The sequence below is a fragment of the Prunus avium genome, chromosome 3 (assembly GCF_965620075.1).
Source record: "Prunus avium chromosome 3, drPruAviu1.hap1.1, whole genome shotgun sequence".
In the NCBI taxonomy this organism is placed as follows: Eukaryota; Viridiplantae; Streptophyta; class Magnoliopsida; order Rosales; family Rosaceae; genus Prunus; species Prunus avium.
In genome coordinates, this window is record NC_142286.1 from 32,484,085 (window position 1) to 32,498,301 (window position 14,217).

The 14,217-nt window shown below is 35.8% G+C and overlaps 2 protein-coding genes and 1 pseudogene across 2 annotated transcripts; all 3 read left to right on the forward strand.

Moving 5' to 3' along the window:
• Positions 1-426: 426 nt before the first annotated feature.
• Positions 427-1,629, forward strand: LOC110755649 (putative glycosyltransferase At3g07620 pseudogene; annotated as a pseudogene).
• A 1,788-nt stretch (positions 1,630-3,417) lies between these two features.
• Positions 3,418-4,400, forward strand: LOC110755606 (heavy metal-associated isoprenylated plant protein 16-like). Its single transcript, XM_021956832.2, has 3 exons — positions 3,418-3,510; positions 3,640-3,718; positions 3,873-4,400. The coding sequence occupies exons 1-3, from the start codon at positions 3,505-3,507 to the stop codon at positions 4,151-4,153; spliced, it is 366 nt and encodes a 121-aa protein (XP_021812524.1). The 5' UTR covers positions 3,418-3,504; the 3' UTR covers positions 4,154-4,400.
• A 4,259-nt stretch (positions 4,401-8,659) lies between these two features.
• LOC110755607 (heavy metal-associated isoprenylated plant protein 16) lies at positions 8,660-9,568 on the forward strand. The gene is made up of 3 exons (XM_021956834.2): positions 8,660-8,819; positions 8,931-9,012; positions 9,168-9,568. The coding sequence occupies exons 1-3, from the start codon at positions 8,814-8,816 to the stop codon at positions 9,431-9,433; spliced, it is 354 nt and encodes a 117-aa protein (XP_021812526.1). The 5' UTR covers positions 8,660-8,813; the 3' UTR covers positions 9,434-9,568.
• Positions 9,569-14,217: the final 4,649 nt, after the last annotated feature.

Consider the following 14,217-nt stretch of genomic DNA (forward strand, 5'->3'; position numbering starts at 1 on the left):
TGGTCATTTTGTATTAGGGTAAATTAGTAATTCAATAAATATTTAGGTAGTAGGGTGTACTCAGTTAATTTTAGGGTTCGTTTAGCAGCACTCATTCCATATCGGTTACCAGTTGTTAGAAGAAGATACTAGATGTTGTTGTTGAGAGTCCCAACAATTTTTCTTAAATATTTAGATATATTATATTCTTTTATTTAATATTACCTCTCAAGTGAAGTACCATTAATTAGGTAAATGACCCATTAATGATCCCCACATGCATGAGAAATCAAATTATATATCAAATGACAACATTCATAAGGAAAAAACTTGTTGACAATTTACAACAATACATGTACTTCATAGGTATTTTACAGCATTATATGTTCTAAAAGACAAAGTGTGCTTGTGTTTGTGAGATAGAGAAAGTGAGAGGAGGAGGGAGAGATGAAGCAGATTTACAGAAGATATCCAAATGCAGTTGTGTTTGCTATGGCTTCCATTGCTATGGTTTATATGGTTCTGATAAAGGGTTCAAAAGGAACATCTTGGTTTGATTTTTCGCCGTCTCCATCTCCATGGTTGAGTACCAGTGTAGATAGGAAATCTGATTCTGCATTCACATTCAACCACAGTTCATCACACATGGTATTCTACTTATTCAAGTTTGGTAACTTTATCTGTTGGTTTTTATTTTCTGCAGAATTTCATTACGTTGCAGACATGTTTAATCAAATTTGACCAATTTAATCTTGTAGGATGCAGCAAGAAGGCAGAAGGCATTGCCTGATCTTGAAAGGAGCTACATTGGTAATTCAGTTTTGAAAACAGATAAGCAGAAGGGAGATGTAAACCTGGAGAAACTTGAAGCTGGTCTAGCTACTGCCAGAGCATTGATAAGGGAAGCAACATCAAAATTCAACCATACAGCTCTTGAAGACGAAGATTATGTTCCACAAGGCGATATATACAGGAATGCTTACGCCTTTCACCGGTACTCAATGCTCCCAACAAGAACCTTTGAATCTTTCAATAAATCCTAGTAATTAAATTGCCTTACTCTTCAGTTCTGTCTTAATTTGTTTCAACTATGTAGGAGTTACCTCTTAATGGAAAGCCTGTTTAAGATATATGTCTACGAAGAGGGAGAGCCGCCTATATTTCACAATGGCCCTTGCAAGAACATATACTCTATGGAGGGGCTCTTTCTTAGCTTCATGGAAACTGATACCAAGTTCCGGACTCTGGACCCTGACAAGGCTCATGTCTATTTTCTCCCATTCAGTGTTGTGATGATCATTGAGTACCTGTTTCATCCAATTATTCGTGACAAAGCTGTTCCAGAGCGAACCGTGGTCGATTATGTTCGTGTCGTATCGAATAAGTATCCATTTTGGAACAGAAGCCTTGGAGCTGATCATGTCATGCTTTCTTGCCATGATTGGGTAAATTTCTTACTAAGGCAATATAGGGATCCCTGAAGAAATCTTAATGGGGATCCCTGAAGAGCAATATAGAAGAATGCAGAAGAGAGTGAAGCAAGTGCAAAGGCATTTTGTGGTGAACAATCCACCCAAGAGATTTGATGTTTTTCATATGATTATTCATTCAATCTGGCTTAGGAGACTGAATGTGCGCATTTATGGTTGATTTCTATCCCACCAACCATCACACAATATCCTTTTCAAAAATCAAGTTTTGAGGTAACAGAAAGGTTCCACTTGTCCTACGCTTTAATTAATTACATCATCTGATATTGACTTCAGTCATCCAACTTGGGTATCATTTAACATTTTTTCCATTCTAATAATAGTTAAAAAAAAAATAATTGGCCGAACATTATAATAAATTATTATAATGTTCGGCCAATTATTTTTTTTTAATAGTGTTATTGTCAAGATTATGTGCTCTACAAAGGTGATTGTTGGGTCCAAAAAGTTGGTCCATAATGCATGGAAAAGAAAGGTTAATGGACAACTAGAGTCAAAAGACAAATGTATTTCCACTGGTAAACCTTTTATTAAGACTTAAAAAGGTTGGATTTTTGCAAACGATCCACTAGCGTAGTGGTTTAGTGTAAATCTCCCAAGAAAGGTCTTAGTTCGAATCTTAGCATATATATACGTAGGGTGTGTGAGTTTAGTATGCTATTGCCCCTCTCAATAGAAAAGGTCCCAAAAAAAGGTTGATTTTTATTTATGAATTGAGGGTTAAAGCTAGTGAATAGTTTGACGATCGGCTATACTCTTTATATATATACTGTGATCCTTTTATTTTTTTTAAAAAATTTATTCCCTGATTTTCTTTTATCGATAAGGGTAGTTTAGAGCATTATCCAATACTATTAGGCCATTACCCGAGTCTCTATTGTCCCATTTTGATTTTCTTACTTTTGCAGAGTTATTACCGATATAAAGAATTTAGCATTTTCAAGTTTAATGCTTGTATTATACACGCATGTACTTATTTTTCAATTATACATATGTTTTCTGTACACTTCTTAAAGACACAGTATAATATACCTTTTTAGAAAATGCAAACGTACAATATTTGTATTGTACACGTATGTATGTATTTTTCATGTTTAATACATGTATTTTTAATAATATTTTCAATAATACACACAAAATTCACGTATTATACACAAAAATTTCACATATTATTGAATAAAAATAATATATATTTTAAATTTTAAATAAATTATATTAAATATTATATAGTGGCCGAACTTTTCAGTTGTAATTTGCCAAAATTTTGCCAAATAAAAAACATACGTATTTTATTCGTATTTTTCCCGTTCCGCATTTTACTAATTATGAACGAATGTAAGAGGCTAAGATTACTTCTAGCAAATTAATATCTATACAGTATAAAATAATGCAAGAAAATAGTAGAGCCGCTTGGCTATATGTTTTTTAACACGGTGGGTCGTCCTTTTTTTTTCAAATTATAAATAGTATAGCCGGCCGGCTATACTCGAGTATTTTTTATATATAAAAAAACAGGTATAGCCGTGCGGCTATACGGCTTTAAACACATGGCACCTAAACGCTAGGAGGGACTGTAATTTTATTTGGTCAATTGATTAAGAAATTTGGTACTAACAAAAGAATTATTGATCTATCTAACTAGCAATGGAAAATAAAAATATGAACAATTTGTATTGAGTTGGTTTTCATTCATTTTCAGTACTAGCTATTAGTGGTTGCATTTTCTGGGTCCATCACAACAAGGAACTAATAAAAGTCAGAAGTCTAACCATTGGTTGGTTTTGAATTGCACAAATGAGAGAGACTTTTAGGATATAAAAGCTTCTTCCACCAAGATGCAGATACGGGGGATCTTCATGAGTGATGACAAAATACATTTTGTGCTAGGACTATTGACTTCATCGTATAATCTTTAATTTTCCAATTTTGTATTAATTCCCAAAGAATACCACAACATGGTAGCCTCTTATGCTTGCCCCATTCTACCTATCTAGAACCACAAATAGTGTATGTGTGAGACTGAAGACCAGAGCTCATGAAGGTATGTGTGAGACTGAGTTGGGGTTGAGAGAGAGAGAGAGAGAGAGAGAGAGAGAGATCCAGAGCCAAAGCTATGAAGCAATTCAAAACCTGGGTTTTATGCTAATTAAAAGTTGTTTTGATTTTGCAGCAAAAGGTTGTGATCAAGTTGTCTGTGCATGATGAGAAATCCAGAGCCAAAGCTATGAAGGCTGCAGTTGGGGTTGATGGTAATTAACCAACAAGACTCCACATGTTTTGAATCAAATGCTAGAAATTAAACTCAAACAAACCCCATAATTAAATATATCTCCAATACTAATTAAAAATTAATTATTAATCCTATCCGTTTTGTGCTGATAGATATGTATATATTATATACAGGGGTGAACTCAGCAAGTTTGCAGCAGGACAAGGACCTAATAGAGGTGACAGGGGAAGGGATTGATGTGGTTCTGCTCACAACTCAGCTCAGAAAAAGCTTGAAGTATGCTGAGGTGGTCAGTGTGAACCCCGTGGAGGAAAAGAAAATTGAGGAAAACCAGGATAAAGGGAAGAACAAAGAGCCAGAGGCAACAATCCAGTATCTCATGGGCTGTCCTCCTCCTCAATGCATTTGCGCTCCTTGTCCGCCATACCAAGATTCCAGTTGCCCTATTTTGTAATTAATGGTAATGCATAAAGCTAGGCAGACCTACTAACATATTCTTCAATTTGTGTGATTTTCTCTTCAACTATGTTGTTTGTGTTGCAATGTTACTCCTATACATGTTGAGTGGTTTTACTACGCTTGTATCTGGTTCGCTGAAATAAATTCACGAAAATCAATTTTCGGGTCTTTTTCTAAGGAGACGGAAAATGGAGATTCATATCTCATGTTTGATAATGCTGTGAAAGAACCACGGAAATTTCATTTTATTTTCCTTGTCTATTTTTGGTTTTATGTAAGATTACAATAGGAAATAAAATTACAAAGAGAAAATGAGATTATGGATATATATTGCAAAAAATTGGCAACAACTTTCCAATAGGCGCACCATCCTAGTACATGCTCCACATCTTTTTGGGAGCTCATAATTCGGTGCTGCATACATCCTAAACACGAATGACTTTCCACTTGTCCTACTGCTTTGCTTTGATTGATCCGATGTCCATAAATGTGTATTGTCATCCAATCATGACTTTAATTACGTAACTTGATATCAACTTTTCGTGAACCACAACGTCATCCAAGATATTTTTTTGGGTGAAAACCAAGGTATTCCCGCGCGATTGCGGGGACTAACCCTCGAGGTACTGTCGGGCGCAAAGCGGGGACCTCTCCCAACAAAGTCTGCTCTATTCGCAAGATATTATTATAAAGACTATGTGTGTTTTTTTTTAAACCTTTCTTTCTACAAAGGTGATTGTCGGGTTCCAAAAAGTGGCATGGAAAAGAAATCTTTCTACAAACGTGATTGTTGGAGTCTCAAACAGAAGAAATTATTTCCACTGGTAAACCTTTCATTATTAAGACTTAAGCAGGGATTTATGACTTGAGGGTTAAATCCAATGAGTATGGGTTCTATTTTTGTCAAGCATTCAAACTCTGAACCGCGTGGCTTTCAACAGGTTCACACTTGACTCGGTCTAGAAAGAAGAAGAAGAAGAAGAAAGTACAAAAGTACAAAAGCGTTGTTAATTTTGTGGCGACTCTTTCTTTCCAAGCTCTTTCTCTCATTTTTCTCTTCAACTACCATCTTCGATCACATGATTCATGTTAGGTGTGAAATTAGGCTATTTTCCACGAACAAGATTATCGTGGTGCAGTAATTTTCTTAAATTTACCAAAAAATGTTAAACGAATCATATTAGATCATCATTTAATGTGACGGTTGGGGAATTACTACTTTAATTTTATGTGGAATAGGTTGAATGGTTGCTACTTTTACCCATTATGAAGTTATAGAATTTTACAGAGTATAAAAATAAATAAAAATTCTTGAGTTTCACATTAATATAATTGAAAAATCATAAATTAAATTGATTAAGGAGAAGCAGTTGATCTTCGTTTGCAATCTTAGTTGGGATGCCTACGCCAGAGTTTCTTCAATCTTGCGTGATCGTTAATGAAGGCGCACCAGATTGTCTTAATTTTGATGTTAAATCACTCCGTTATTTAATGGCCGCTAGTGACTCTTTTAGCTAAATTACGATTGCAATTCCAGAATTTCTCCAAAAAACAAAAACAAAAAAGAGAAGCAGTTGATCTCGTATTCATTTTTTATCTCTCATATTTGTAACTCGATCAATTAAACTAGGTTCAATTTTTTTAATGAACAAAGAGTGAGAAAGTATGGGAACTCCATAGATGCATCATCAAGTCATATTGAGCCATCGTAATCATAATAATATAGCAAACAGTAGAACTTGTTTTTAGTTTGCATTACGTCCATATGCTTACTTTTCTACATAAACTTCTAATATTAATCCAGAAGCAGGTTCATCTTGAATAAATTAGTCGTATTAAATTTATGAATAAATCACATGAAGGAATCTTTTTTCCCATTTAATCATGAGGATAAGTTTAATAAAGTGTACATGGTCGATTTTCAGGGCTTGATGTATATGATTTTTAAATAAACTTGTCGTCTTTATCTTCTTTTGTTTTTGTCGATGGGAGAGTGAAATTCAAACTTAAGAACTCTCTTCCACTAAAGTTAGAAATAGTGAAGTCTTAATTTCGTCAGCCCTTGTGGGAGCCAAAATTTATTTTCAGGACAATATATACCTTGAAATCAAGTGAGGATCGAGACACATCATTAGAGTTTAGAGATAAGAAGAAAATACAATTGAGGAGGGCTTTTCAATCAAATTAGAGATTAAAGATACTTTTTATTATTATTGTACTTTAAGATATACATAAACAAGAGAAGATAATTCCGGAAAAAAAGAAAAAAAGAAGAGATATCCGACCATTTTATTAAATTTAAAACGACATATGATGTAATTTGCTTTTTCGTTTTGTTTAATTTCACTGAACAATATTTGTCGTTTTAATAACTTTGTGGCACCTCTTGGCCTTTCAGAAAAGTTGTGGTCCTTTTTATTTTATTATCTGAAATAGAACGGTCAGGATGAAAGGGAAAAGTGTTTGCAATTACATATCAAATTCCTCGTAAAGTAAAGAACACGACAAACTGCTTGAGGTAACCGACACAGATGTGTCAATTGACACCGAGTTCATATTTGGGTTGGCCCCCAACCCACACGTTATGTACAAGACTTGAAACTACAAACGATTCCAACTATTTTTACGGTTAGTTTTTCTTTTATGAAAACCCAAAAATTATCTTTCGACAGCTAAAAATTGCTTACGAAATTGGGAAAAAAACTTGCATATATCAGCTTGATATAACTCACTCAGATGTCTGTATCAGGAGCTACATTATATGTCACGTCACGTGTTGAAGTGTTGTAGACACAGAGATTATATCATCCTAGCGTATGCAATTTTTTATACGTGACCGAGAAAGAATTTGTCGATGCCAATAAATTCATCCTATTGGAAAAATGCAACTTCATTTTGCACTCTGCCTGGTAAAATGATGTCATATCTTTTGCTAACGTAAAATGGTGTGAGATTGAATGTCTTGTTGAATTAGTGTGATAAAAAAAAATTAATGTGAGATTGAATTTCTTGTTTTCTTTATTCTGAAGTCAGTGTTAGGACTTTAGCATTGATTGTTGACCCTTACTTCTTAGGTTTTGGTAGAGAACGAGTGTGAATGCATTACTCATACTAGTCCATGAATCAAATTGACCTTCAACATCAACCGTTACACTTCTCCATCTAAATTATAATTGAGTCATATTTATCATAATCCAAGAAATGGAATCAAATCTCATATATTTTATTTTTTTTCGAATGAAAATAAAGAATTAGACAAGAATAACTCCTTAGTGAAGATCACATGATGCAAACGTCCACTCTCGATCCCGAACAAGAGAGAACCTACACTTTTAGGATATAGATGCTACAAATTACAATTTCAAACCAGACCGAGTCTTTTTTTTTGGGGTCAATGAGTCTTCTTCCACCATCATGCAGGGATCTTTATGAGTGATGACCAAATAAATGGTGTGCTTAAGACTATGGACTACTCGTATACTCTTCTAATTTTTCCAGTTTTGAATTCTTCCCAAACAATGGATTAGACCTAAACCATTTCATGGTCACTAATGCATCAGTCAACATATCACTGACGAGAAAAACTTACATAAAACGAGTAAATGTAACCATTCTCTTTATCTGACTCGACATATGAACAAGCAATGTAAGAACTAGAAAAAACAGATTACATGACCTCGTAATTGATATCGTAACCGTTTTCCATTGCGGCCCTATGCCACAAGAGAAGACCAATATTGTGCCATTGATGTTGCTAATATATGCATATGAAGTGGCTTTTATTAGGATTAAAATCATGTGATGACTTAATGCTTCACAAACTTCTTTTTATTTATGACAATTATGTATTTTTCTTGCAGAAGGTTTGTTGTGCAAGAAAAATTGATTCACCTGCCTCAATTCATGGGCATGGATTAGGTGAGTGAAAAGTGATGTGTAACAGAATGCTTTTAATAGATCATTGCGTCTATCAATTCATTAATGGTATTTTGCATACAGAACTTGGATTATTAGACCAAGTCATATTCATTGACAAGTCAAGTCCTTCATTGGGTGATTAAACTTCACAGAAAGATCCATAATACTTTGGGTGGTGATTTTCCCACTCCCCTTTTGTCCACTTACACTCCCTTTTGGTTTTTAATGGTTTTTACTATAACAAAAAAGGGAGTGTAAGTGGATAAAAGAGGAGTGGAGAAATCAGCTCTCTACTTTGAATGCCATTTAATCTTTTTGTGAAGTCATAATTTGTTGTTGCATACATCCTAAAGTGAAACACAAATTACTTTTCATAAAAAAGAGAACAAAGAAACATAAATGTTACAATCTACACTTACATGTAAAACAAATACACATCATATAGGATATAGCCAATTTCATAATGAGGTAGCCAATGGGAAGTTACCTAAGTGGTTCTCATTTCTCATCAGCGAAGCACTTGGCTTGGGTCACCAAAGACTCCGTCCAAGAGGCCTCTCTATAAATACCAAATCCCTTCTCACACTCTTCACCAATTTTCCACAACATAATAGGACACAACCTCTTCCACGCTCTCTCTCTGTCTCCACCATCTATCTCCCAAACCCAAAAGAGCCGGTAGCTTGAGAGATCTTTGGCTCATCATCACAATCTTCATCAGTTAAGAACCAGGGAACATGAAGGTATGTGCGAAACTGAGGTCCATGCAAAAGATATATGCATTGTGGGAAACAGAGGAAGAAATTCAAGACTTGGGTTTATGCTAATTGAAAGTTGTTTTGGTTTTTTTGCAGCAAAAGGTGGTGATCAAGTTGTCTGCTGTGCATGACGAGAAGTCCAGAGCCAAAGCTATGAAGACTGCAGTTGGGGTTGATGGTAATTAGCCAAAACTCTATCTTTTTACAACATTCTGAATCAAAACGCAGAAATTAACTCAAACACAATAATTAAATATATCTCCACTACTAATCAAAGATCAATTTTTAATCCCATCTGTTTTGTACTGACATATATGTACATGTGATATACAGGGGTGAATTCAGCAAGTGTGCAGCAGGACAAGGGCCTAATAGAAGTGACAGGGGATGGAGTTGATGTGGTTCTGCTCACAACTCTGCTCAGAAAAAGCTTGAAGCATGCTGAGTTGGTTAGTGTGAACTCTGTGGAGGAAAAGAAGAAGGAGGAAGAGAAGAAGAAAGAACCAGAGGCAATGTTCCAGTATGTCATGGGCTGCCCTCCTCAATACCTTTACTCTCCCTGTTCACCATACCAAGAACCCGGTTGCTCTATTATGTAATTATTAGCTATACATAAAGCTACGCAGAGCACTATTATGAATAGATATAACTATATAGAGGAAGTTCTCTTCAAAAAAAAAAAATCTATATAGAGGAAGTTGGCAAATTCAGTCTGCAATTGTTCTGCAGAGCTACACCCAATTCTTCAATTTGTGTGACTTTCTTTTGAACTTTGTTGTTTGTGTTGAGTTTTTGCCAACTTGAACCCTTGGCTAGAAAACAAGCAAATGGAGGGTTGACCCTGAAAGAAAAGATTGAAAAAATCAAAGATTTCAAACCAGAAAACTTCAAATGAGAGGTTTCAAGGAAATGAGAGAGGATCGGACTTCACATAACATCATCATGATGAGGGTTGATCGGACGGTCAGTCTAATTGCTTGACATGCATGACTCCCCTGATGCCAACTAAGAAAAGTCAACATTCTGATTGACTAGTTGCTTAGATGGCATCCAGGGAGCCAGGCACATCATGCCCCAATTGACTGGTGGATGAACTTCATCCTTAACCTTCATATATAGGCCAGCAATTACTCTATGAATTAAAATCCAACCCATTTTTCCAAAGACCAAGTGTTAGCCAAAACCCAACAAAAAAAGAAGGGAAAAGGAAAAAAGAAGGAAATAAATTGGTAGCTAAACATACTTGCCTTACATCTATAGTAATGAATCTGAAGCTAACAAAACCATGGTAGTTTTGATCTCTCTCTGTCTCTCTGCAATTACCTGCTTGCTTCACTGCAATAGAAGTATGGAGAGAAGTGGGATTTATAAGAAAATATGGAAGTGATGGAAGTGATAGAAGTAGGCAAGGACAGCAGAAAATCCAATTGCAGGTCATGAGAGATTATATGGCACTAGGCATTCTCAAACAGACGGCTGAAAAAGTTTTTTTCTTCAACATTTCTCTCTTTCTCTTTCTTGGGAAACAAACAGAATTAACAATGCTTAATTTGCTCCCCTCAAATCCAATGGGGCAGCTTTATAATCATAATAGCAGCTGCATAAAGCCAAGGCTGGCGGCCTCAAGCTTTGGTGCAGGAATGTGCAAGTTTGGCTGTTTCTGCCGTTGGATGTGATGACTTCTTTTGCATTCACCATAAATTTAAAGTTCCAGGTATGAAGTAGGCAGCTGGTGATAGGAAAGAGAGAGAGAAGAGAAAGAGAGAGCCAATGGCCTTGTTGACCGGTATTAGACGGCGCCAAAGTCACTGCATGAGACAAATCACAGCCTTGCCTTAGGTGGTTTAACGTACTGTCCTACAGCCGTTTGTGGGACATGTTACCAATGCTACTTAAAAATGTTTCAAGGGCACATGTTAGAATTACGTGTATTTAATCCCAAAAAATTTTAAACCAAATTGCAAATGATTGTGGAAACGCCTAAGTGCATTATTACATAAAAATGGAAGTTTTTATACTTCTAGTGTGATATATATGAATTCTAAGTCTTTGCATTTAGAAATGGTGCATTTACCTGCATTTTATAAAATCTGGACCATTCTACTAATAATACAATGCTTGTGGATATGACACATCATCTACAGTAAGTTTGCTTCCTTTTTAAGAAAACTAACACTGTTAGATGTTAGTCCCTTTGATTTAAAAAAAAAAAAAAAAAAATCCTCCATCTTCATCTCGAGCCCAGTCTCACTTGTCGCTTTCTTGGTTCTTCCTCTTATGTCTTTGTAATATGATTTTTCTTTTTTTTCTTTTGGCTTCTTCAATCGATAACTATTGGAAATTTGCTCCAATCAATAGATTTTAAATTCCAAATACACTATTTCAATTGATTGTTATTGCAAGCTGTAGTTATCATCTGAAATTAACAAGAAAAATACCCAATTGATTGCTATTCTGATTGATGAATGGGCTTGGTAGTACGACACCTGAACTTGGGAGGAGGGGTGGACTAGGAGAGCCTACTTGCTGTTTAGAACAGTTGGTTGTATTGCCTCCTAGGACAGGAAATTCCTTGTCATAGTTTTCTGAAAAGCTGAACCAATTATGAGTCTTCTACATCTTGGTTGCCTCATATTGTAAGCTGAAGCTCCATATTAAAGTAGAAGAAGCCAAAATACCCCAAAAAAAGAAGTACAAATACACATAGGAAGAACCAAGAGAGCGGTAGGCGAAACTAGAGAATTTGTTGTTTGTTTTTTTTCTGTCAAAGGGACTAACAGCGTTAGTTTTTTTATAAAAAGAAACAAATTTACTGTAGTTGATGTGGCATATTCACAAGTATTGGATTAGTTGAATAGTCAAGATTTTATGAAATGTGGACAAATGAATCATTTCTAAATACAAACGCTCGAGATCCGATATATACGTCAAAACACATCACCTCTCTCACAAGTGATGTGACTTGAGCAAAATACGTGACAACTTTATAGCACATATAATGATGTATAACTATAGTATCTCATTAATGCCTACATGTATCATATTTTATTGATCATGCTAAAAAAAAGTGGCTTAGATTCGAGTCATGTTAAAAACTTGCAATCGGTTTGATAAAAGTAAGACCTAAATGAGATTTAAGTCAAACTATAAATTCGATGTTTTTAAATGCAATATCACTTCATGTGTGATGTAATTTAAAACTTATATATATGAGTTTGAGTATAACCTTTTAGTCACGTGCATTTGAGCAAAAGAACCCACCACACTTGGACCCAAATATGAGAATTTGGGTAGTGCAATGGAGATGACCTAAGGAGTCATCAATTGATTAATAGAATAAACACAAACACACACAAATTTGAAGCCTTTTAGTAGAACTTCATACCCTTTTGGCCATCGGAATGGCTAAATTAGGGGGAATGTGGAGGTATTTGGTATTTATGTGGCATGGGCAAGAAAGTGAACCATGGCCCAATTTGTCTGGCTTTCAATTTGTCTTTTTCCTCCTAAATTCAGTTGTATGCTCATCCATAAAATCCCAACCCAGCCAACCTAGGAAAGCCAGGATTGGCCTTCAGATCTTTTTAGGACGAGGTTAGGGAAACTTTATTCCTTCCTCAATTCACCCAAAAAGATGCTTGTAAGTTGTAATAAAGGCTATGTATAGCTCCCCCTAGTGGATGGCAATGGCATATGTAGCAGAAGTTCAATCGTATTAAGCTTTGATGAAGCCATCTATAGCTAATTTGCTGAAATCAGGTCCCCTCCATTTTAAGTACATGGTATTTTCATCAGTATTTTCTTTTTATGGCATGTTTACTTATCAGAAATGGATATTAGATTGATTCCAATTCTTGTTTATCATGTGTTTACTAACACATGGGTATTGAAATAATTCTAATTTTTGATTTCCCCGTATTTACTTACACATAATAAATAATTATATGGGTTCCACCTCAAAATCTGTAATCGCATACCCTCAAAATCGAGAATGAAATCAACTAAGGGGAGTAGTTCATCTGTATGGGTTCCTTGAAAGGCTAGGCAGTATGAAAATTCGTGAAGACACTTAGCACATGCACAGATTCATTCTTCTTGAAATCATACATCTCAAACTAATAATTTACTTATTATCAATTTTAATATCATAAACAGGGGTATTGATGTTCTAAATGACATTGAATGGGATAGTGACAAAAAAAAACGTGTCTTTTGTAAGCTCCAACAGTTGGCTTTCTATGAAATCATATAATTTTGATTGCGATCTACCCAGTGTCACGAAAAATTGACGGAAACCCTGAAATGATTACCACCATTAGGGAAAAATTGATGGAAACCTTGAAATGATTACCAGCATTAGAAAGAAGGGTTATCCTCTGTTGGTATAGAATTGATTGAAATAATTCACGAACTGGGTTATGGTTATGGATGGAACTCAATGTGCATCCAATTGTAATTATTGGGAGCGTCTAAGAATTGTGTTTCTGTCCAGGTGCTTCATATTATTAGGAGCGTCTAAGAATTGTGCTTCATCTGATGATATGTGTCATGTGTTTCTTGGGGTTGTGGTATTCTCTTGTGTTGATGCTCTTTTTGGGAGAGGGTCAATTTAGAGAAAAGGGGATCGTCTTCAGCAGGGAGAATGGCTGGGACATTCAGTAGCTAGGTACCTTGTAGAAGACAAAGTGGAAGAAGCAGTCGTTAAGTTTCGGACACTGATGTGGTGCCGGCCGAAGCTTAAGTCAGCTAAGAATGGTAATTTTGGTAAAGTAACTGTAAATGTGAGAAATTAGTTACCCCTTTCGTCTTGGGTACTGTTCCTTATTTATAAGGAGGTGAAAATAGAAGGCTTGCACAAAGTTTTGATGTGGGACTTTGTGCAAGTTGTTGTGGTGCCGACACGTGTCTCGGAGATTAGGTTCGGCAGTTAGGAGCTTCGGCAGTTGGGAGCTTCGGCAGGTGTCTTCCTTCGGCAGGGAAGAAGGCGTGTCTGCCTTGGTGCTAGTCGTTTTGGTGCTAGATATGCTCGGTTGATTATTGTGTAAACAGTAGTCCCCCAAGTTCTCGGTCAAGAAGTAACTTCTGGGTTGAGAACTTGTAAGATTTTGCATAATCGTGACCGAGCATTCCCAACTTAGTAGGAGTCGTAGGGCATTCCCTAGTCCCCCAAGTTGGCAAGCTAGAAGTTGTGTCAAGCTTCAAGAGTATGGCCTAGGTGCTAGGCTAGGCAAGTGTTATGCCTTTTGACCTTTGGCAGGTTTGTGTAGCTGAGCCCTGAGCTTCACAGGTTTTTTTTTTTTTTTTTTTTTTTCAACAAGTGGGCAAGTCCCTCTGCAACTTCTGCATGGTTATTGCTGTTCGGCAATTTATATATATATTTATT

Bases quoted from the DNA above. Each gene is read 5' to 3' on its own strand.
- LOC110755607 (XM_021956834.2), top strand. The intron at 9,013-9,167 runs GTAATTAGCCAA...TGTGATATACAG, and splicing joins GACTGCAGTTGGGGTTGATG to GGGTGAATTCAGCAAGTGTG.
- LOC110755606 (XM_021956832.2), top strand. The intron at 3,719-3,872 runs GTAATTAACCAA...TATTATATACAG, and splicing joins GGCTGCAGTTGGGGTTGATG to GGGTGAACTCAGCAAGTTTG.